At 48.2% G+C, this 23,095-nt stretch overlaps 1 protein-coding gene across 7 annotated transcripts in view; it reads right to left on the bottom strand.

The window, feature by feature from the left end:
- HDAC4 (histone deacetylase 4) overlaps nt 1-23,095 on the bottom strand; it is a 167,676-nt gene that overhangs the window by 68,083 nt on the left and 76,498 nt on the right. For all 7 annotated transcript variants that reach the window (XM_033064449.2, XM_033064445.2, XM_033064451.2 and 4 more), the window contains one exon: nt 10,153-10,397. In XM_033064449.2, coding sequence (XP_032920340.1) covers nt 10,153-10,397 — 245 coding nt within the window. The remainder of the gene's footprint in view (nt 1-10,152; nt 10,398-23,095) is intronic.

The following is a 23,095-nucleotide window of genomic DNA, read 5'->3' as shown; positions in this document are numbered from 1 at the left end:
TTCGAGGCTGTGGAAAAGCAGGCGACAAACACCACATCCCAGCAGGCTGCAGAGGAGCGAAGGGATCTCTGTGGGGCTACACCCCGCTTTTCCTTGGAAAAGCAGCCATTTCCCACCTCCCACCTCCATCTGCACCCTGTGCAGCGAGGCGCAGGCTGAGGGCTGCAGGCGCAGGCTGAGGGCCTCCCACAAACCCCTGGAATGTCAGGGCCTCCGGAGCCCTCCAGAACCGCGGAGCACAGCGCCCACCCCGCACTCTTTACGTTGGCAGCTTATAAACCAAGGGATTGACGGAGAGCTGGCAGGCTCCGAGCCCCGAGCTCTCCGGGGCCGCGCTTAATGGGGGCCTGTGCTTGGATACCACCCACGGCTCCCGCAGAACCCCCGAGGCCAAGAGGGGTCGGGAGCACGGAGCTGTGGGATGGTTTGGGTTGGAAGGGACCCTAAAGATCACCCCTGCTATGGGCAGGGTCCAAACCATGGCTGTTAAGACAGGGAAGCTGCTCTCTCCAAGAACATCTCGACCCATCCTTCTCCAAAGCCTGCCAGCTCCTGCACATGCAAGACTCCTGCTCCTAAGTTTTTCCCTCTCTTTGAGCACATCTTCCTTTTAATCCTGTGGGTTCATCTGAAGCTAATTTTAGTTTTGGTTACAATGCATTATATACTTTTCACTGCAGAGCATTTTAAAACATGACAACTAATTAGTATTTTTACTATTACTTATAGCCTATCAAAACTACTACATTACCGTATTTATGTTACTATTTTTCAATTACAAAATATTAATACATTACAGTTTAAGTTAGAAGTTGTTTTTTAGTTTTCTTGCAGTGGAAATTTTCGAGACTTTCTTTTACTTGCAACATGGCATTTTTGTTCGTCTGTGAAAATCTTTTCATTTGGTAAAAACATCTTTTGTTTGAGGTGGATTTATCCTTTGCTTTGAGTCACAAAAGCCCTTTCCAACTCACTTGCTCTTTGCCTTTTCTTAGTTATCTAGTAAGATTGGCTCAGCAATTTTTTTATATTAAAACTTGCTACTATTTCTATTTCTTTTTCAGATTCTATATTCAAAGATCTTTTTGTTATACATACATATTCTTGTCAAATCCTTATCCTTTCCAACAAATCCCTTTATTTGAGATTCCTGGGGTGTCCTGTGCAAGGCCAGGAGTTGACTTGATGATCCTTGAGAGCCCCTTCCATCTCAGAATATTCTAGGCTTCTCTGAATGATTTGTGGCATTGCACACTTGCACCACCCAATGCTTCAGCCACAGATGAACAATAAACACAAATAAAATCACACCATTCTATATAAAGATGCAAAAAACCCAATCTAAGAGGTATTTACAATCTGCCTGGCTATCTGCTGGAAACTCTCCATGGAGGAATCCCTGCTGCTGCCTGTTGCAAGCAGGCAGGCTGTCACAGAACACCAGAAATCCAGTTACTTTGCAGTGACTGCACCTATGCTTCCTTTCCTATTTCTATTGAATTATATGTAAACAACCAAAAATCCACACTGAAAAAAAAAAACCTAGAAAAGGAGGAAAAAAATAGAGGAAACCAGCTATTTTTGTTTTCTAATTAAGCAGCAGCTTCTACTAACACATCTCCATTTGGGGAAAGAGTCTCTATCCTGACTTCCAACAAGTCCACCACATGGTGGGCTTTGAGAACCTCGCCATGGAAAGTATGCAAATGAACAATATTTAATGCACAATATGGTAAAACAGGTTTTGTTATTTTTATGGAATCAGGAGCCTTTTCTCTCCATCTGCAGTCTCCTAGGCTCTGCAGGCTCTGCTCCCTGCGATGGTTTACATACATTAGGCTGCTTTAGAAGGAGCTGTGCTTTCATTGACATCTGGAGTGAAACGGGAATGAAAAGCCCCATTTGTAACTGGATGGTTTAGGGAAGTTTCATTAGGGATGTATTGTCTCTGCTCATTTTGACCCCAGTTTCCACAAAGCCTATTCTTAATATAGTTTTTCAAATGGTTTCAAAGTTGGAAAAAAATTTTTAAAAAAATGAAATAATGAAGCCACATCTCTTATTGTACCCATGAAAAATGAAAAGAAATCACTGTTGGTCTGCTGTAGCCTGGAAAAACAAAAAAATTAAACCCATACGGGTGTTCTCTCAGGGCTATTTCTCCACACTTACCGGGAATGCTATGGGGAAACAGAAATTTAGGCTGGATCTTAGGAAAAGGTTCTTCCCCCAGAGGGTGCTGGGCACTGCCCAGGCTCCCCAGGGAATGGGCACAGCCCTGAGGCTGCCAGAGCTCCAGGAGGGTTTGGACACTGCTCCCAGGGATGCACAGAGTGGGATTGTTGGGGTGTCAGGAAAAACATCAGTTTCTGGTTCATTTAAAGCAAATTTGAACAGGCACTGTCCACTCAGACCTTATGTGCTCCTCACACGCAGCTGGAGCAGGGGGTTTATTCCCCAACTGTATTTCCCAAAACTGACATTTCATTACAAAGTGATTCACCAAGGGAAATCCCTGGATCTGAGACTAACTCAGCCCTGAGTCTGAGGAGCATTGCGTGACAGACACACACACGCTGCATTAGGGAGCTCAGAACATCTGAATTAGGTGCTCTTGCCAAAATCAATATTTGTAAATATTCATAACTATGGGGATTCCTGCATATGCTTAATGTCACTGCTCTCACTATTTCTGAAAACTGCACAAATGTTCAACAGTACCTGCAGTTAGTGTTGCTGGTGCTGCTTTAGCATAAATTAATATTAATAAAGGTAACAGGGAGAATGCAGAGACTTTCCAGGTATTTATCAACCATAAGCCTACCGTGAGGACTTGGCAATCCAGAGATTTTGCCACCACATTCCTCAATTGTCTTCAGTGCTCCAGCTTGTCTGCCTGACACCTTATCAGTAGGGAGACTGTCACAGAGAAACCTCTTTTTAAGGGAGATGCAGCTAAAATGCTTCTCTTTAGTTTTTGCAGTGCCCTCCCAGAAAGCGTGGAGTGCTGACACCAAGATCCCATTTCCCAGAGAGAAGAAGGATGGATTTCACAGAGACATGTTGCATTAGGACTTCCACAACCACTCCTCCAGCTGCCAAACAAGAAGCCAAGCACAGAGATTCTTCCTGCCCCCCCGCCAGCTCAGACTGGCTCCTGGGTGTTTATAAGAGATATTTTGAACAGCTGCAATTAGTGGAAGGGAGAGCAAAATAATTATGGAGATAAGTACAAGCCTGGGTGAACAGCAGTTGGATCTCTTCTGGATGATAAATATTCCCTGGCACGCAAAGTAGCTGTGTCCAGCTCCCAGCTTACACCTCAATCCACACCTGAGATCAGCTCCAGCATGGGGAGATATCAGGGTAGTATTTTTCTGCCACATGTCCTCACAAAATTTTACTGTTTGGGGCTTTAAATCACATATTCAAAACGATCTTTGGGCTCAGGCTCGGTAAAAATAAAGTCAAGACATAGCTGAGGATGAAGAAAAACTCTCCAAGAAAGTACACATCAAATCACACTCCAAAAAACCCTTGGTTACGGTGGGGAGCAAAGCACAGGTGCTGGGATTTCTGGGAGATGGATTTCTGGAAGCACTGCTCTGTTGGGTTGTTTCACAGTGATCCCAACGCTGGCTGCATGCTGTGCTTCATGTTTCCCCCCATCCTGTTTACTGAAGTCTCAGGCTGCGACTCCAATTTCAGGATCCACTCTCTTGGCTCCATGGCAGCCTGTTTGGGATATCTCCTGGAGCACTGGGCAGAATAAATCAGCTGTGCTGGGAGATGGGCAGGGGAGAACATTGTGGCTTCCAGCAGCAGCCAAGACACAAAGTTCTGGGAGAAGGAGCACCTCTCATCTCTTTTCTGGGACATGCATCCCACGTGCCCCCTTCCTGCCACAGGGCAGCTGACAGCTGGATAATCCCATGCCAGAAATTCCCATGGGCAGGGAATTTCCTGCATGGAAACAATTCCTCCCAACCAGTAGTTCCCGGGGTAGGAGACTGATCTTGGTCAGAGATCCTACTGAGAATGTCTGGTGCTTGGGTTTAGGAGGCTAAACAGTCTCAGGACTGGGAATGATGGCGAGGCTCCCTTTCTGCCAGCTCCAGGTGATAAGATCCCATGTTTTCACTTTGGGAAACAATCCCACATTTCACGTCACATTCCAGCACTAATCCTCTGTGTTCTCTTTGACTACTTACAATTGTTTTCTAAGTTCAAAAATGACATAAAATTGGAGTTGAACATTTGGGTGTGGAAAGCTGCCAAAACATTCCTTCTGCTGCCATTCACTTGGAAATTCCAAACTGACCGAAAAATAACCCTGGTGCCCCACATGTATTTTACTCCAGAAAAATCCAGAGTTCCCATTGTGCTCCTTCCAGCCAACCAGCTGTGGTCCATCTCAGGAGAAACCAAAGGGAAATGCTTCTTCTACCGATTTCCAGTAGCTCTGTAAGGTCCGGAACAGACAAATGTCCTGGATGAGCATTCCAGCTTCACTCCTGCCTGGATGGCAGGAAGATGCCTGAATTATCACAGCCTGATGCAGGGATATCAACCAAAAGAGGGGGTAACTCCTTCAACCAAGACATAGGGTAAAAGGTGTCCAAGCTGCTCCATGGATTTGTTGACAGAACCCATCCCTCTGTGTGCAGGTTTGTTCTCACCACTCTCACAAAAGATCCTGACTTTGAGGATGAGGAAAAGTCACCACCCACTCCCTTCAAAGGGAGCAAATGCTCTGATCTTCCAAAAGTTTTCCCCAGGGTTGCTTCCATCAGAAGTTAAGTTTTGCAGGATCTAAGGTGTAAGTTTTGGAGTGGGCTCAGTGTGCCAGAAAAGTGAGGCAAGGTCACTGAGAAAGAACAGGAAACTGTCTGGAAATAGCGCGAGTTCCAAGGCATTCAAGTAGTAACGAGGCACAAAATGTTCAGTCTGGTCTTTTACCACTGACTGTACCCAGCTGCAGCTTCCTAAGATGAATAATCCTGTCATCCTGGAATCCAGACAGAGGCGGACACCTGGTATCTCTGGGCTTTTCAAGTTCCTCTTAAAAGGGACATGGGCTGCAAGAAATGGGCGTGCTGTGGAACAGTGGCACAGAAACAGAGGAGCAGAGGGAGCCCCTCCACGCTGGCTGCTGCAGGAAGACAGGCCCAGGAACGGGAGCTGGGATATCAGGGAATGGAAGCTGGGATGCAAGTTGGCCCTTCTGAAGTCCGGGAAGCGGGTGCTGTGCAGGATCCACACTGCTGCCAGCAGCATCCCTGGGAACACAGGGAAGGTGCCACAGGAGATCAGCAGATGATACCAACCCCAGCAGCAGAACTGAAACATGCCCAGCTTTCTGCTGAGTAGGAATCAACGTGGAATCAGCATGAAGAGGCCACCCAAGAGAAGTTCTGGGCACTGTCAGGGCTATGCTGAGAGCAGCCTCACTGAAGGACTATGTGATTTGGGCCCAGTGAGCTACCATGGAATCATGGAACGGGCTGGGCTGGGTTGGGTTGGGTTGGGAGGGGCCTTAAAGATGATCAAATTACACTCCCCGCCATGGGCAGGGACACCTTCCACCACAGCCCCATCCAGCCTGGCCCTGAGCAGCTCCAGGGGCATCCTGCAGGCAAACCTGCCATTCCTTGGGCAAGTGGCTCCACATGAAAGCAGGGAGCAGCTTCTCCCTTCAGCATCAACATGACAACTATCAAGTCTAGACATCTTTGGGAAAGAATTATATTTCTTTACAGCACAGCAAAATCTGTCTGCAAGATTCCCTGAAAGATTTTCACTCCCTGAAACCAAAGGAATGGCCCGGGAGTTTCACCCTGTGTCTCTGAACTAGAGGTTGATCCCTCAGATGTGCTGCTATCCCTCACTCAATGTAGGAATTCATTCTGTCAGGGGAAAGAGAACAATTTCAGGATCACTGCACAGCAAGCAAACATCCTCACAAAGCTCCTTTCCCTGCTGCTGCTTCCCTGCCCATTCTGTCTATGTTGGACGCACAGTCCAGCACTGCCTGTGCTAGGGATGCACACAGTCCTTTCTCAGAGGGTGGGAAAACTGGGAATGGGATTGCACACCCGTGGGTGAGGATTTCAGGCCCACGAGGAGCTGGGAGGCTCAGCTGCTTCCCTGTGCTGTTATCCCACCACCAACGTGCGTCAGCATCCCCGAGAAGTTTCCGGCTGTGGCCATAAAACAGCCAGAGCTGGGAAGAGCCCTGCTCCAAGGTCAGACAGAGCAGATGAACCACAATCCCCACGACGTCCTTCCCTCCCCACTGAGCTCACAGAGCCCGAGGTGCCTCTGGCCCTGCCAAAGCGCCCATCCTGCTCCTCTTCCATCCAGCCCTTGACCAGAAGGGCAAACAGAAAAGCTTCTGGTAACTTCCAGCTGATCTTGGCTGGGAATGAGTGACTCACAAAGGAAAAAATTCCCTGCCGGTTCCTCCGCAACCAAAGGTCAAGCAAAGCTCGCAGCGGGACCTGCGGAGAGGCTTTCCACCATCTAACCCAAGAGCCAGGCCCCTTATTCCCCCCTTGGTTTTGCAGGAAGGCGGATTTGAAGGCCATAAATATTGTCCCACATCTGGCGATGCACGGAGGAGTGGAAAATCCGCCTGGCTGAAGGTGAGTGGCTACAGGAGAGAGGAGCAGCCGCCGGCGCCTCTCCCTTGGCACTTCCCAGAGTCAGGCCTGGGCAATCTGCAGAGCTGCTCTGGAGCTGTGAAAGAAACAGCCTGCCCTGCTCCGTATGGTGTGAAGCCTTCAAAAGGCTTGGCTTATTTTCCCCAAAACATATCAGGGTTTTCACAGAATCGCCACGGAACGCTTTGGTTCGGAGGGACCTTAAAGCTCATCCCATTCCAACCCCCTACTGTGGGCAGGGACATCTCCCAGTAGAGCAGTTTGCTCCAAGCCCCATACCTCATCACTAATTTCTTCCTAATATACAACCTAAGCTTACTCTCTTTCAGTTCAAAGCCATTCCCCCACTCCCATCTCTCTCCATGCCTGTGTTTTCTCCTTACCCTGCCACTCCTCCCCTGTGCTGAGCTTTGTGTCCATTATAGAGCCCTTCCACAAATACTGTTTCACTAATTTCCTGGCTCTCTCCAACTTGCACCATCGTGGGGAATCTGGCACTTTTACATGAAGACCAAAACACAATGTCTATAAAAGCAAGGACTGGGACATGCCAGGGAAAGCATCACATGTTCAGGCAGTCATCGCCTTCTCCTAATGCACTAGGTCAGATGATTAAAACTGAGCTGATGGAAGCAATTCCAAGCTCTGGAAAAAGCCAAAATTTCAGCTCTCAATAGGAAAAAGTTATCTACTGGGATAGAAAAACAGGCAATCATGCCAGCATTTTCCAGGCCAAATTTCTCTCACTGAAGTGTTCCTCACACTCCTGCTTTGTTTGGGGGGTGGGATGGAGGGGTGTTCCTGTCAAGTCACACCAGTTCCCCTGTTCCCACCAACACCACGGCAATAAAAGAAATAAAACAACCCCAAACCATGTTTCCTCCTGTACCAGCAAAGGAGTCAACACTGGAAACAAAGGAGTTGTTTGAAAGCTTCATCAGCTGGGAGAGCTGGGAGTGCTCTCCTGGAGAAGGGAAGGTTCCAGGGAGAGCTCACAGCCCCTTCCATGGCCTAAAGGGGCTCCAGGAGAGCTGGGGAGGGACTGGGGACAAGGGATGAGGGACAGGACACAGGGAATGGCTTCCCACTGCCAGAGGGCAGGGATGGATGGGATATTGGGAAGGAATTGTTCCCTGGGAGGGTGGGCAGGCCCTGGCACAGGGTGCCCAGAGAAGCTGTGGCTGTCCCTGGATTCCTGGAAGTGCCCAAGACCAGGTTGGACATTGGGGCTTGGAGCAACCCGGGATAATGGGAGGTGTCCCTGTCCATGGTAGGGGGTTGGAATTAGAAATTCTATTAAATAAATGCTTTTCACTCGTTGATTAAAATGGTGGATGTCAGGCTGCAGGGGAAAAAGCCAAAGTAATCAATTCTAGACAGTACCACATACACAGAATAGAGTAAAATGAAAAAAATTTTCCCCCTTCACAGAAGCAGTTTCCAAAGCAATTGTAATTGTAATGTTATCACAGAATGGTTTAGGTTGGGAGGGGACCTTAAATCTCATCCCATTCCCAACCTCTGCCATGGGGTGTTCATGCCTGTGTGACTGAAAAAAAAAACAAAACAACTTAATTTCTCCAAAAAGAGCTCTGCATCTTCACTCAGGACTGTCTATACCAAACTGCACAGCTCGAGTGCTTCACTTGTAGAAGATAAATGGGTTTTATTTACTTTAACATGCCCTCCTGCTTTCTTCATGAGCTGGGCAGCTCCAAGTCCAAATTTAAAGTGAAGTATTTGAATTCTCTGGGCAAAATAATGGCTTCCCTGCACTCACAGCCACTGGACTTAACACAGTTGCCAGTTCTAAGAGTCACCTAAATGTGGGCTGACTCCTGCACACAGAGACAAGCAGGATGTTTTCCCAGAGAAAATGCACCACAGTCGCACATTGGGGTGACACATTTTCTTTGCGAGGCATCACAGGGTTTATTTCAATAAGGTGCTGTTTGATTTTTAAAGCAATTCCGGTCCCACTGACACACTTAATACTCTCAGAGATCACCTTGCAGGCCACCCTTTGGTAAAGGATTGTATCATCCCTATTTTAAGGCTCTCATTTAGCCAACCTTATACATGAGATGAAAAACTTCATTACCTAATGGGTTGGATGTACTGTGGTGTCCCAAAATTAGAGCTCAGCTTCCTCCTTACACAGATTTTGAGCAGAGCTAGTCAGAACTTTGACATAAATGAGAGCAAATATGTTCCTATCACTAGCACTTTGAGCTTGGCCATTCAGTGGGAACAAGCCTGCCTGATTTTTCATAGACAAATAACTACAGGCACAGGCAATTACAAGGGAATAATAGAAATATTTGTCACAGGAATTCCCCAGCCTTCCCCCCGCTCCGAGTGCTTGCGCCAGCCATGGGCAAATGTGCAACTACAGAAAAGTGGGGATACGTAAGCGTTCCACAGACACACCCAGAGATGCACACATTATGCATCCATATATAAATATATTCACTCCCAGGCACCTCCTCACCTCTGCCCTGGCACCAGCACAGAGGACTCACCAAGTCACGGGCATTTGCTGTTAATCCAGCCTCAAACAGGGACACTTCTCACAAAGCCCAGCCCCTCTCTGTACTAAGAAGTCTGTAAATAACACCCCATTAACTTTTAATCCCATCTTCCCCAATCTGACATGCATTTTGTATTGAAATGGAAGTTATATAAGGTTGAATTGAGGTTGCTTTTTAATATTACATTAAGGCTATTTACCATGTGCAGCACTAATCCCCCTTTGAAAAAAGGAGCATATTACCAATTCGGAAAGCTTACGTTGCCATAGCAATAGTCCAGCACTGGGAAATATTTATATAATGTCTCATGTTTTCACTCTGCAACAGCCATCTTCCAGACTGGACTGCCCACTGACTCTGCCTGGTGTTTCCTCCCTGTCCCAAGCAGGGCAGAGCACCTGCTTGGTGCCTAACTCCAAAAAATGTGAACATGTCCAGGCCCACCTGCAATCCCTATTCCTGCAGTCCCAGCACAGCCCCCACGCTCTATCTGCAGCTTGTGCTGATGGCAAACATCCAGCAAGAAGCTCCTGTGTGACCTCCTGTTGGGCTCAATTCCACTGAGGCATTTCCTGTGTCCAGGGCAGGGAACTGAGCTGAGGAAGGGTCTGGGGCCCTGGGAGCAGCTGAGGGAGCTGGGAAAGTGGCTTAGCCTGGAGAAAAGAAGGCTCAGTGGGGCCCTTCTGGTTCTACACAGGAGGGTGGAGAGCAAGGGACAGGACAATAGGAAACAGACTCAAGCCACATGAGAGAAAGTTCAGATTGGAGATTAGGGAATTGGAACAGATTCCTCAGGGCAGCAATGGAGCCACCACGCCTGGAATTGTTCAGAAGGTGTGTGGGACGCAGTGCTTGGGGACTGTGGAGGTGCTGCTCGGTTGATGGTTGGAATGGATGGCCCTGGAAGGCTTTTCCCACCTCAACAATGCTACAACCCCCTCATCCCCGGCCACCCTCACCTTGATGTGCTCGTGCAGCTGTGCCTCGTGCTGCCGGGAGAGCTGCTCATGCTGCCGCTGGAACTCCGCAATCAGGATCTGCCTCTGGATCTGCTGCTTCTGCTTGAGGGCCAGCAGCTCCTGCTGCAGCTGCTGCTCACGCAGTGTGGGCTCCGTCACCGGCATGGAGAACTGGTGGTCCAGCCGCAGGTCCATGGGCACTGAGCTCGGTGCCACTTGCAAGGGCAGGGCTGTGCTCACGTCAACTGTGGGGCAGAACACAAGAGCAGGGCTGAGTGCATTCCTAATGCAGCAAAGGATGGAGGAACCAGGGTCTGAATGAAGAGCAGCACCATAAAACTCACACCATTCCTTTAGGGGTAAGCAAGGACTACGGGAATTCAGGGATCAACAACTTTTTCCCACCAGGCACTACCTCCTACAAACCTGTGTGTTAGCTGCAAGCAAAGAGCATCACGCGTGACACACACACACACACCCCTCTGCTCCACTCATCCAGCACCACTGGAAACAAGGTGGACAAAGAGCAATTCCAGACCTCACAGAAAGGATTAATCTTGACTTGTGATGGATGAACTGATGGACTGCCCTGGTCAGGAAGATGAGGCTCTCCCTTTAAGAAACTCATGCAGAAAACTGTAATGTGTTGTATAATACATTCCAAATGAGTTTGGCTTGGGAGGGACCCTCAAAGGTCACCCATTTCACCCCTGCCATGGGCAGGGACACCTTCCACTGTCCCAGGCTGTTTCAAGCCCCATTGTCCAACCTGGCCTTGGACACTCCCAGGGATCCAGGGGCAGCCACAGCTGCTCTGGGCACCCTGTGCCAGGGCTTTCCCACCCTCACAGGGAACAATTCCTTCCAATATCCCAAGTATCCTTGCCCTCTGGCAGTGGGCAGCCACAACCCCTTTGCATTAACTAAACTCAGTGAGCTCTGTTTCACCAAAAAAAATTTAAAAAATTACTGCCACCCCATGAATGAATAAAAATCTTCTAAATTCCACATGAGTGACAGTTCTATCTTTCACAGGTATTCTGTATTTCCAACATTTGCTGCCTCTCTCTCTCTCTCTCTGGGGTAATCCCTCAATAACTCTGCTGAGAGATTTGAATGAACATCAGTTACAGGGTAAGGTGGCGGGGGTTTTCTCCATATCCTCTGACAAGAGATTAATCTTATCCATGAGCGAGAGAGATTTCATAGGGTTTTTCCCAAATACTCTTGTGGAGCAGAGGTCCAGGAGCGTGTTCACCCATCCCTGCACCCAGAGAGGAGAAGGAGACGTACTTTTTTTGATGGAAACATTTTCAGCAAAAGGTCACATTACTGGAAGTGTTGCTATTTTTCAACCCACAAGCTCTTCCCTCCACTTCCCTATTGTTTTCCTTCCTGTGGCCTTTTCTCCATTACCCTCTATCCCCCCGCAGGACCACAGTGAGGATTCCTTGCTCTGGATTGATTCTCGAGACATAGCCAGGGATTCTGGGGAGAGCAGCACACTCTGACCCACAGATAACCACTCAAACTCACCTAAACACTGTGTCTGAGGTTTCTGGGGAGAGCTCAGAGACCCTGCAGAGCCTAAAGGGGCTCCAGGAGAGCTGGGGAGGGACTGGGGCCAAGGGGTAGAGGGACAGGACACAGGGAATGGCTTCACTGCCAGAGGGCAGGGATGGATGGGATATTGGGATGGAATTGTTCCTTGTGAGGGTGTAAGGTCCTGGCACTACCCAGAGCAGCTATGGCTGCCCCCAGATCCCTGGAAGTGTCCAAGGCCAGGTTGGACATTGGGGCTTGGAGCAGCCTGGGACAGTGGGAGGTGTCCCTGCCCATGGCAGGGGTGGCACTGGATGGGCTACAAGGTCCTTTCCAGCTCAAACCATTCTGTGATCCCATGTGTTCCTCTTGTTCTGTTCCACCATCCCTTGTCCCCAGTTGCTCTCCAGCTCTCCTGGAGCCCCTTTAGACCCTGGAAGGGGCTTGGAGCTCTCCCTGGAGCCTTCTCCTCTCCAGGCTGAACACCCCCAGCTCTCCCAAGCACAAACTCAACCCAGTTTCAGGCAGCAGGAACACCCTGTCACTTGTGATTGTGCCTTGAGATCCACTCCTTCTACTTTACTCCCAAAAAAAGAGCCTTAAGTTGCCATTCCCCACTGGAAAACACTCCTATGAAAACCTGTCAAATCCCCCATTTTCCACCCAAAGGGACTTATCACCCCACAGCTACAGGGATGACAATTCCCATTCAGGGCTCCAGCAGAGGCTGTGTCATCCCTGACTCTTGACTATTTCAGGCTCCAAAAAACCCCTTTTTGCCCCGGGGGGAGCTGCTGACGCACAGAGCCCTGCCGAGCCCCAGCCAGCCCTCCTTGCTCCAAGAACACAGCCCCACAACAAAAACCTGCCTGTGTTCCAGGGGGTGCTTGATGGGACACTCGAAAATCGGTTTTTTAGGTCCTGCCTCAAGAATGCATGAGCACAATCGGCGTTGTGATGTGAGCCAAGGCACAAAGACCACATTCAGGGCTCGCATGAGAAATGCCAAAGCCATGAATTAGGAGACAAGATCCTGATTATGAATAATAAACTATCTCACGGTCTCTCCCTGCTTTTTTTTCTTCCCTGTAGGACAGAAAAAATTAATCTAAATTTTTTTCCCCCCCCCCGCCCTTTGCATATAGGGAATTATTTTCTCCCCGTGGTCAAGTTAGCCTGATTTTAATTCCATAGTCATGTTACAATGATTTTTATACTAAGTTAGAACCACTCTGCTGGTGTTTCCCTTCCCAAATAAATAAAACATGGCTGTACATCAAAGCCTGCTTGCATGCTGCACGTTAATTAAGACCCTAAAGCACTTCAGTGCCCCTCGGTTGCTGATGGAGATTGGAAATTTGACATCTCGCAGCTTGTCCGTAACCCGCTGAGGGAAATAACCCAAAACACAGGGAAATGAAGTGACAATCTCCAACATGAAGGCAAAGTGCACATTTTACAATAAGTGTTTAATCACAGGATGGATTGGCTTGGGAGGGGCATTAAAGCTCATCCAGCCCCACCCCTGCCATGGGCAGGGACACCTTCCACTGTCCCAGGTTGCTCCAAGCCCCAGTGTCCAACCTGGCCCAGGACACCCCCAGGGATCCAGGGGCAGCCACCGCTGCTCTGGCCATGCCAGGGCCTCCCCACCCTCCCAGGGAACAATTCCGTCCCAATATCCCATCCATCCCTGCCCTCTGGCAGTGGAAGCCATTCCCTGCGTCCTGTCCCTCCATCCCTTGTCCCCAGTCCCTCTCCAACTCTCCCGGAACCCCTTTAGGCTCTGCAGAGGCTCTGAGCTCTCCCTGGACCCTTCTCCTCTCCAGGTGAACACTCCCAACTCTCCCAGCCTGGCTCCACTGGAAAAATTAAAAACATTTCACACAAAGTCTAGTAGATAAGACATTATCAGGGAAGTTTGTATGTGTATATTCTCCCACATTCCAAAATGGAAAATATCTTTTCCATCAGTCCCAAGAGCTTTGGAAGGGGTTAGGGGAAGGTGACACTAAACCTGTGAATACACTTTTCAATAAAACTAACAGTAATAATTGAATTTTCTTTCCCTCCTCTGATATAGTATTTTCATGCTGGTCTTTAAAAGATGGAAATATAGGTTTGAGTCCTGAAAACACACTAAAATGTTAAACCAAAAATTCAGTATGAGAGGCACCAAACAAATATTTTAATTCAAACCTTGTTTCAGCATAATCTTTACTTAAGGTTAATTTAAAAAATATTCACAGAATCCCAGAACCACAGAGGGGTTTTATTGGAAGGGACCTTAAAGACTATCACATCCCAGATCCCTGCCATGGGCAGGGACACTTTCCACTAGGCATCAAACTGGAGTTTTTTTATATCAAATGCTGTTGCCAAAATTACTCTTTCCTTTTTTTCCTTTTTTTTCTTGATCTTCTATTTTTTTTTAAATTTAAATTTAAGCAGCACAGAAAATTGCCTCTCACATTTGAAATCCAACATCACCTTCAAAGGAAAAGTGCAGGAAATGCTTTCCCTGAGCTCTCCCTCCCTCTGGCATAGAGTGAGTACCACTGAACACAAACAGCTCCTTCCCAGATCCTCTTTCTTCAACAATTCCCTTTGGGGAAGGGAAAAAAATCCCATCAACCTCCCCAAATTTGCTGCAAAGCCCTGGGGATGAGAGTCTGGTCAAGGCTGGAAGAAGAAAGCAGCTCCCACTCCAGGACTCATTCCACCTGCCCATGACAGAGCGAGCCTGGGAGATTCCCAAAATCCCAAGATAAGAGCATTCCAGCCTCTTCCAGTGACTCTCCACTGCCTGGTGCCCTCCCAGATAACTGCCCACCAGGAATGAGATGTTCCTGGGGCCAGCTGTGGTTGATCCTCTCCAGCCAGGGCTTTCCAGAGCCCATGGACACAGCTTCTCCCCTTCTCCCACCCTTTCAGGGCAGGGGCTTTATTCCCAGCTAATGAGTTTGCTTTTTAATTACTGTTGTGCCAGCCATGCCCTCGGGCCAGGCTCTGCCAAGAGCAGTACGTCAGCCTTTGGGCACCCACAAAAAGCAAACACAAAGCCAGAGAATGTGCTCAGTATCCCAAACTCCTGGTTGTTGCTGTTGGATCATCCTGAACCCTCCAGCGGGATACTGAAGAAGTGTGTGTGGATCTCCCCCTCTCAGCAGTACTTCCAGCGCTTTCATCCCCAGGGAAAAGCAAAAAAAATCGTGCATCTTTTCCCTGACTTTATTCCTCAGGGCTGTCCTTGGTGTCCAGCAACAGTTTGGGACTTTTAAGTAATTCCCTGTATTTTGAAAGACATTTAAACACCAAATTGCTGCTGGCAGGAATGCCTTGGGCATGTGAGGAGCGGGACACTGGCTCTGAATCCTCAGAACACCATTCCTATAACCCATCACCCCAATTTTCCTTCAGAATCAGCCTGGAAAGGGAGACGAGCAGCTACTGCTGACTCCAAGCACAGACAAGGGAGCACTTGAGGTGGTTTATTCTGGTAGGAGGATATGTGTCAGTTGAGCATCACTGGATTACTGTGAATTAATCCATCTACCCTCCCAGCAGTGGCTGCAGCGCCGGGATCCCCTCTGCCACCCAGCTAACACAGGGATCCTTTTCCAGCGGGGCTCCCACTCCCCAAATTGCCAAAACTCCCCGAAACACTGTGAGACGGTGAGATCAGAGCTATAAATAGCGCCGAGCTACTGCAGTATCTGACTGCAGTGCCAGGATAAATGCAGCAGGTTTTGAGGGGAAGTGAAGCGAAGCCACAGCACAGCACCCTTGAAGCTGGTTCCATCTGCATCATGGTGCACGTCCCACACAGAAGGAGAAATTAATAGAAGAGAGGGAAAACAACACATTACCAGTTTCACTCAATTCTGAATTTTTGTTCCCTAGACAAGATTGTGTCAAGCCAGACTAGAGGAACCCCAAACTTGTCCAAGAGTTGGTGGTGGGAGAAGGTGACAGCAGGGCAGCTCCCAGGACACATCCCAAGCATCACGTGGGAGCAGAAGGAAGGCACAGTCCTGCTCCTCTGCGGATCCACACCAAACCAAAGAACTATTACAGATTTATGGAATGGCCTGGGTTGGAATGAGCCTTAAAGGTCATCTGGTTCCAAACCCCTGCTGGCTGGGACAGCAGGAGCAAACATTTACTTCTATTTCCCTCAACACTGCTATCTCATTCCCAAGGACCCAGAGATCCCAGGGAGGGTACTCTGGGCTGCAATTAGCCCCCAAGCTCGAGCATCACAGCCTAGATGGAGCCAAAGGCAGGTCAGCACCCTGTGGTCCCTGGGAATGTTGGGACAGCCCAGGTGGGCGGCTGCAAAGGCAGCCTGGATCCTGTCTGGGAGTACAAGCCGGGAGTAAATAGCAGCGAGGTTTCCTACGAGCTCCACGCACGCTGCAGTTTGGCGAGGGCTGGAGTCACTCCCTGCTCGGGAAACATTTCCTGCTCTGTGAATGGGAAGCGAATTAATCATTCCATCAGCCATGGAAACACGTCGTGAGGCACCACTCGGCAGGCAACAGATGGAGCTTTAAATGTCACTCACTCATTCATTGCAAGGAAACTTCTCCCCGGTTACTACTGAGACCTGCAGACATAATAAGGGCGCAGAGATCCTGGATTTCTACACATCCAACTTTCTTGACCCTTATTCCTCCCCTGAACAGACCTCACTAGCATTTATTAGAAACCTACACAGAAATTGCATTCATCAAGATAAGGAAGCCAAAATTTCAAGAGCAGACCACTTATCCTGTGGTCTCCATCTTAGATTTAAAGCATTAAAAAATGTCTCTTCACTGGAAGAAAAAGAAAACACACCAAGCTAAGTCCACAACAGTTATAAAACAACATTTCCCAGTGTTTGCAAGGAATCCCAGAATGGTTGGAGCTGGAAGGGCTCTTGTTCCAGCCCCTCTCGCCTCAGACATCAGAGTTTGGAAAATTATAAGCTCCCGTGGATAAATATCCAGGGGTATTTCCTTAATGAGAATATGGAGAGCTCAAGGTCAGCACCAAACCCTTGATGGCACAGGCACCTCCAACAGAGATGTCTCCAACAGATGAGCATGTGCAGGACTCCAAAGGGAGACACTCCAGTTTCTCCACCTCCTTTTCTACCATTCTTCCACTTTATCTCCTTGCTGGTTTTATCAGTGACATCTCTGACAAATTAGTGTCTCGGAGCCAGAGCCGTTTGTGAAGTTAAAGATATTGGGATGAAAGGAGTTGGTTTGGACTACTCCTCATTTCAAACTTCACACAATTGTGGGAAACCTTTCCTTGCATACTTTCCTTGCATGGAGTGGATAAGCTTCCATTGAAAAAAACCCATCTAAATAAATAATAAATAATGAAACAGAAAACAACAAAAATAAATGCAGAGCTCTTCTTAAAAGGCTCAGGAAGCTGTGGCTGCCCCTGGATCCCTAGAAAAGTCCAAGGACAGGCTGGACAGGGTTTGGAGCAGCCTGGCATAGTATAAGGTGTCCCTGCCCATGGCATGGGGTGGGACTGGATGATGCTTAATGTTCCTTCCAACCCAAATCATTCTGGGATGCTGTGATTCCTGGGAATGTAATTTCACCTGTCTCTTTGCTTCAGGTATTGCCCAGCATTTGAACGTCTTTGATCCATCTGTCTTGCTTACAGAACAGGAAACTTCTCCCCTCGGCAGACCCCCAGGACAAAAAGCAGAGTTGAAGAAAGCCCAGCAGCACTTCTGTAGAGCTAAATCCATGTGGATTTCTCACATGCTTCTCTCTAATCTCACTCTGAGCTTCCTTCAAGGGAAAAATCACACTTTGGAGAAGAGAATTAAACATGGAAGAGATGGCACAGGAGCCAAAAACTCTCATCCTGAGACTTCACATGAAAAACTTCCCATGAGGAAAAAAAAACAAAACCCAACTGGTTGGGTCAGCCTGGGGGAGTTGAAGGATTCCCAGTGAAGGTGGAATTAGACAAACACCTGGACATTCCCACTGCTCCTCTGGAGTTTTCCCTGGAGCCTCCCAAGGGGTAAGCTCTCCAATAGCTGGAATAAAGACAGCTGATGAACCAGTGGCACAGCACAGTTTGGGTTCTAAAGCCCATCCTATTCCACCTCTGCCATAAGCAGGGGCATCTCCCACTGTCCCAGGGTGTTCCAAGCCCCAGTGTCCAACCTGGTCCTGGACGCTTCCAGGCATCCAGGGACAGCCTGCCCTTCTCTGGGCACCCTGTGCCAGGGCCTGCCCACCCTTCCAGAGAACAATTCCTTCCCAATACCCCATCTAACTCTGCTCTCCCTGAGCTTTAGGTCACCACCCTATGTCAAAAGAGAAGGTGAAATAAAATTCTGAGAAATTACCTGTCCCACTGTATTTCAAACAGCAAATAAATGGTAATTACTAGCAGGAGAGTAAGCTCCTGTCACCAGCCAAGGGACTCCCAGCTGTCCAACAAGCCCCAAAAAGTGCAATGCCATCTCCTCCATCATGACAGAAATAAAGCAGCCAAAGGAGCAGCTGAACAGCAAATTGTAACAGGAATGCTATTCCACGGCTCTCAAAAATTCACAGATTGTTCAAAGGCTGTAGTTTTGAGTAGAAATCCAGACCATGGTGGCAGAGAAGCCCATCCAAATGGGCTAGCAGACTACAGTTTTCCTATAGGCTCCTCTGGAAGGGCTTTACTTCCAAGTAATGGATGTACTCAGGTATCAGCTGCGTTAGGACCAGGATGCTACTTGTCATCCATTCAATACAATGAAGGTGCACATTAAAGTACAAAAAAAAGTCTTTTAAGAGAGTGTCAAACACAGGCAGTTTCCGAGAGAAATTCAAGTACCCTCAACCTTTTCAACCTCTGGACAGCACAGAGAAATGGCACTAAAGCACCTTTTCATTCTGGCAGAATAGGCAGGGGTTACCCTTCCTGGATGCACATACCAAAACACTCACCTGAGCTAAGATTTCTCCTAAAAACCAGACATTTTCCATATTTTTCCCCCCAGGACTCACCAGATGAAGTGAACACATTAAAACCCAAATCCTGAAGGACGAGGGCAGATGTTCCCTGCTCTCCCATGCCAGCAGCAATCTGTGCACCACAAGGATTCCCCACATCATGGATGGCTCTCCTCAAAGTGAGCTTTCTCTGGGCATTTATGCCCAAATGACTGAAACCAGGTTTTGGGGTTTTTTTAGTCACAGCACAAAAACAGTGCTGCTTCTGCTGAAAAGCTGCCCAGTCTGTGGTATTTTCCTTTAGCAGAACCAGCCAGGTGCTGCTCCTCAGAGCTACACAGGGATCAGCTTGAAGGTGAGTTTTAACACAACACACCAGGGTAAATCCAGGTGTGGTTGTAAGGAGTTCTAGGTATTTCTCACAAGGAAACTCACTGGGATTCTCCATTTCTACCCTGCTCTGGTGAGAGCCCACCTGCAGAGCTGCCTGCAGCTCTGGAACCCCCAGCGTAAGAAGGATGTACAGCTGCTGGAACAAGTCCAGAGGGTACCAAGGGCTGTAGCTCCTCTGCTCTGGAGCCAGGCTGGGAGAGCTGGGGATGTTCAGCTCTAGAAGAGAAGGCTCCAGAGAGAGCTCCAAGCCCCTTCCAGGGCCTAAAGAGGCTCCAGGAGAGCTGGAGAGAGACTGGGGACAAGGCATGGAGGGACAGGACACAGGGAATGGCTTCACTGCCAGACAGCAAGGTTAGATGGGATATTGGGAGGAAATTATTGGTTGGGGGCTGTTGAGGCCCTGGCACAGGTTGCCCAGAGAAGCTGTGACTGCCCCCAGATCCCTGGAAGTGTCCAGGGCTAGGTTGGACACTGAGGCTTGGAGCAGTCTGGGACAGTGGAAGGTGTCCCTGCCCATGGCAGGTGTGGCAGTGGATGAGCTTTAAGGTCCCTTCTAACTCAAACCATTCTGGGATTCTCTGAATGCTGTTTTTCAACTCATTTTAAACTTGCCTGCCTAAGGAACAAACACTTCTTATGAAAGGACAAAGAGAACAGCTTAATTTTGTCCCTGGAAGCTTCCAGACTTAAACCTCTCATTTCTTTTATTAAAAGCTCTGAGCTGGTGGTCGCCTGCTGAGCATGGCAAGCAGCTTCCCAAACCACAGTACACCCACACTGCATCTACTACAACCTCAGCAAGAGGGGAGCAAGTACTTCCTCAGAAATCCTGAGAAATTCTGGATTATCTTGCTTTAAAATGCCACTTCAGCTGTGAAACTTGGACCTAATACAGGGCTTAGGGATTCTGGTAAATTAAATGGTGGCAGCTTCTTTCAGTGGGAGGCTACAACTCTGCTCCAGTTACGTTCAGGCACCAAACTTCCCTGCCAAGGAGTTAACTGCAGCCTGATCCTTCCACAAAAAGAAACAGGATGCTGTGAAGAGCCCAAAGGTGAGAGACATAAAATATCTACGTAAGGATGGAGCTCCTATACATACCCAAAATAACGGTGACTCACTTTTCAGAGCACTGTGAAAAGATAAAAGACTCGGGGAAGAAGCTGAAGCGGGTTCAGGGATTTGGCCGAGCGAGGCTTTGGATGACACCACAGACAAAAGGCACTTGTAAAGTTGGAGAAGGAGATAAAAAGGGCATCCAGGCAGCAGCTGAGGAACAACTGCAGAAGGCAAGCTGAAGAGGAAGGCTTTTAAGAGCAAGTCTAAGGAGGTAAATCTGATTCAGTGGTGTCTGGAGGCAAGCAGAGATGGCAGTGGCTTATCTGCTACCTCCCTGAAGCACTACATACCCTGGGTATTAGCAATAAATTATGGAAATGGGATATCCAGGTTCACTTCAACATTCCTGGCCAAAACATTGTGTAAAGAAAGTCCAAAGAATACAGATAATCACTACCAGAACCTTTAGGTAAAACTCTTACTTGATACCAATACACAGCTAATCCCTTCACTGAGAAAACCACACCTTACATTAACTGCATTTTATTTTCGGGCCAATTCAATGAAGCTTGCAGGGTCATCCCTCAAGTTTAGGAGCCCATTTCTCCAAAAGATTACAGAAACAAGTCATCTTTCCAGGGAAAGCCAGATCAGCTGAAACATTCATAGAACAGAAGAGTGTGAGTGAAAACGTTGCCCAGAGCAACTGTGGCTGCTCCATCCCCAGCAGTGTCCAAGGTTGGATGGGGTTTGTCCCATGGGGAGGGGACACCTTGCACTAGCCTAGGTTGCTGTATCCATATTTTCTATGGGAATCCCAGACACTCCAGAAGCCCACGGGACGTGACACCTACAAAAGCCCCTCTGCTCTCCCAGCCGATCAGCCCAAGGAGACAGCATTTTCAAAATGCCATTATTACCATTTTTTTGCATATAGAAAGGTCTGCAAAGAGATGGATTCTTGCACATGCCTGTGTCAGATCACCCCTCCTAACAAGGAAGATAACAAGCCAAACTCCGAGTGCGCTAAATCCTGCGTCAGTGTTTCCATCCCGAAATAAAGCTGCCTTAAATCACAGCAGCCTAATCCTCCCGTGGTTCTGCCTGTTTTCATCTCCATGTTTCCACTTCACAGCCCATTTACCTCAAGTTTGCTTTGCTCAGGGCCTTGAACTGCAGAGCCCTCCTTTGGCCAGGACTGTGACACTTGCTTATTTGTGAAATCTGCAGCGTGCTGGCTGTTTGAGATTTTGTGGCATGGGAATTGGGTAAAGCTAAATAATACAAAGGGACTTTTGTAAAATGACTGGATATGGCACTCGGTGCCATGGTATAGTGGAGGTGTTAGAGCATGGGTTGGACTTGATGATCTTGAAGGTCTCTTCCAACGTGGTGATTCTGTAAACTGTATGCACTCCCTTCTCTAAACTGTAAACAGCTCCTGGCCATGGATCCCAAGCCTTGGAGGTTTCAAAAGGACTTCACAATCCCTGCACAAGTGATGCCTGAAGATAGAGGGAGCCATCAAAGCTGCAGGAGCGGGACACTGAAGGATTGGAGTGTGGCCAGGGAAGGGAATGGAGCTGGGAAGGCGCTGCAGAATTCCTGACGGAGCTGGGACAGGGGCTCAGCCTGGAGAAAAGGAGGCTCTGCACAGCTCCCTGACAGGAGGGGACAGCCAGGGGGGTCAGGCTCTGCTCCAGGGAACAGGGACAGGAGGAGAGGGAACGGCCTCAGGCTGGGCCAGGGGGGGAATTAGGAAAACTTTCTTCCCTGAAGTGGTGGTCAGGCCTTGGAATGGGCTGCCCAGGGCAGTGGAGGAGCCACCACTCCTGGAAGCATTCAAAAGCCGTGTGGATGTGGCACCTGGGGACATGGTTCAGTGGTGGTAGTGTTGGGGGAGTAGTTGGACTCAGGAGGTATTTTTCAGTTTTAGTGATTCCATGATTCTGTCCTATGTGAAGATGGATCCATGAGGGACTAACAGAAAGGAAGTTGGGCCAATTTTCAGAGGAAAATAACACAAACAGTCCAGACCAGTGCTGTTGGCCAAAGACACTGAGACGTTCACATCAGCAGAGGCAGTTTTAGATAATAAATTGATTCACAGATCCAAACAGACAAACCCGAGCAAACCAAGTCCCAAGAAGGAAGAAACAAGAGGCTGAAGCACAATCAAACAGTCTGATCACCAGTGTGTTTTTAGAGGATGCAAAATTCACTCTTGACCTCACCCAAACTTTGACTTCCCCCTACAATCATCACTCTGTCAGAAATACCATCTCAGTATTTTTAGGTGACAGTACATTTGTTTGTACTGTACATTTCTGGTGAGAAAACTTGCTGTGTTTTGTAGGTCACTTGGTTTTACCATCTGCCTTGATTTCTGCTCAAGGAAAGTGTTGTTTCTGAAATCCTTGCTGCCGCACACAAACTGGGAGCTGTTGGAACCAGCAGCAGCTTGGTTTTGTATCATCTCAGTGGGAATACAGAATACTCCTGGATAATGACAAAAGGGCTCAGCAAAAGTTTGGGTGTGGTCACTGGGGAGCCATTCCCCCTTGTCCTGTCACTCAGTGTCCTTGCAAAAAGTCCCTCTCCAGCTCTCCTGCAGGCCCAATAGTTTGGCAATATTCTACAATGACCTTAATAAAAAAATTAAAAAGATACAAAGCTTATTAGTAAATTAAACCTGAGGTGGGAGAGACCCTTCACTGCAAGGCCTCTCTTCCCACTGCCAGCCCATCTCAGATGCCTGAAGGAGCTTTACTGACAGCCACAAAATAAAAAACCGTGACAACTAGCTGATCCTTGGGAAAGCAAACACAGAATTATTCCATCAGGTCTTGGAATTCTATAGCGGATTTGTCCTTGTTTTGACCATAATCTCACAAGTGATGCCAGCAGCAAACCCATCTGGTGTGTGTAAGACTAAATATCTGCTGCTCATGGAGATCAGCGTCTCAAAATTAGCACTT

Source organism: Catharus ustulatus, chromosome 7 (assembly GCF_009819885.2).
Source record: "Catharus ustulatus isolate bCatUst1 chromosome 7, bCatUst1.pri.v2, whole genome shotgun sequence".
Lineage (NCBI taxonomy): Eukaryota > Metazoa > Chordata > Aves > Passeriformes > Turdidae > Catharus > Catharus ustulatus.
Note: the sequence above shows the minus strand (reverse complement) of the source record. Positions and strands in the feature narration are given on the sequence as shown.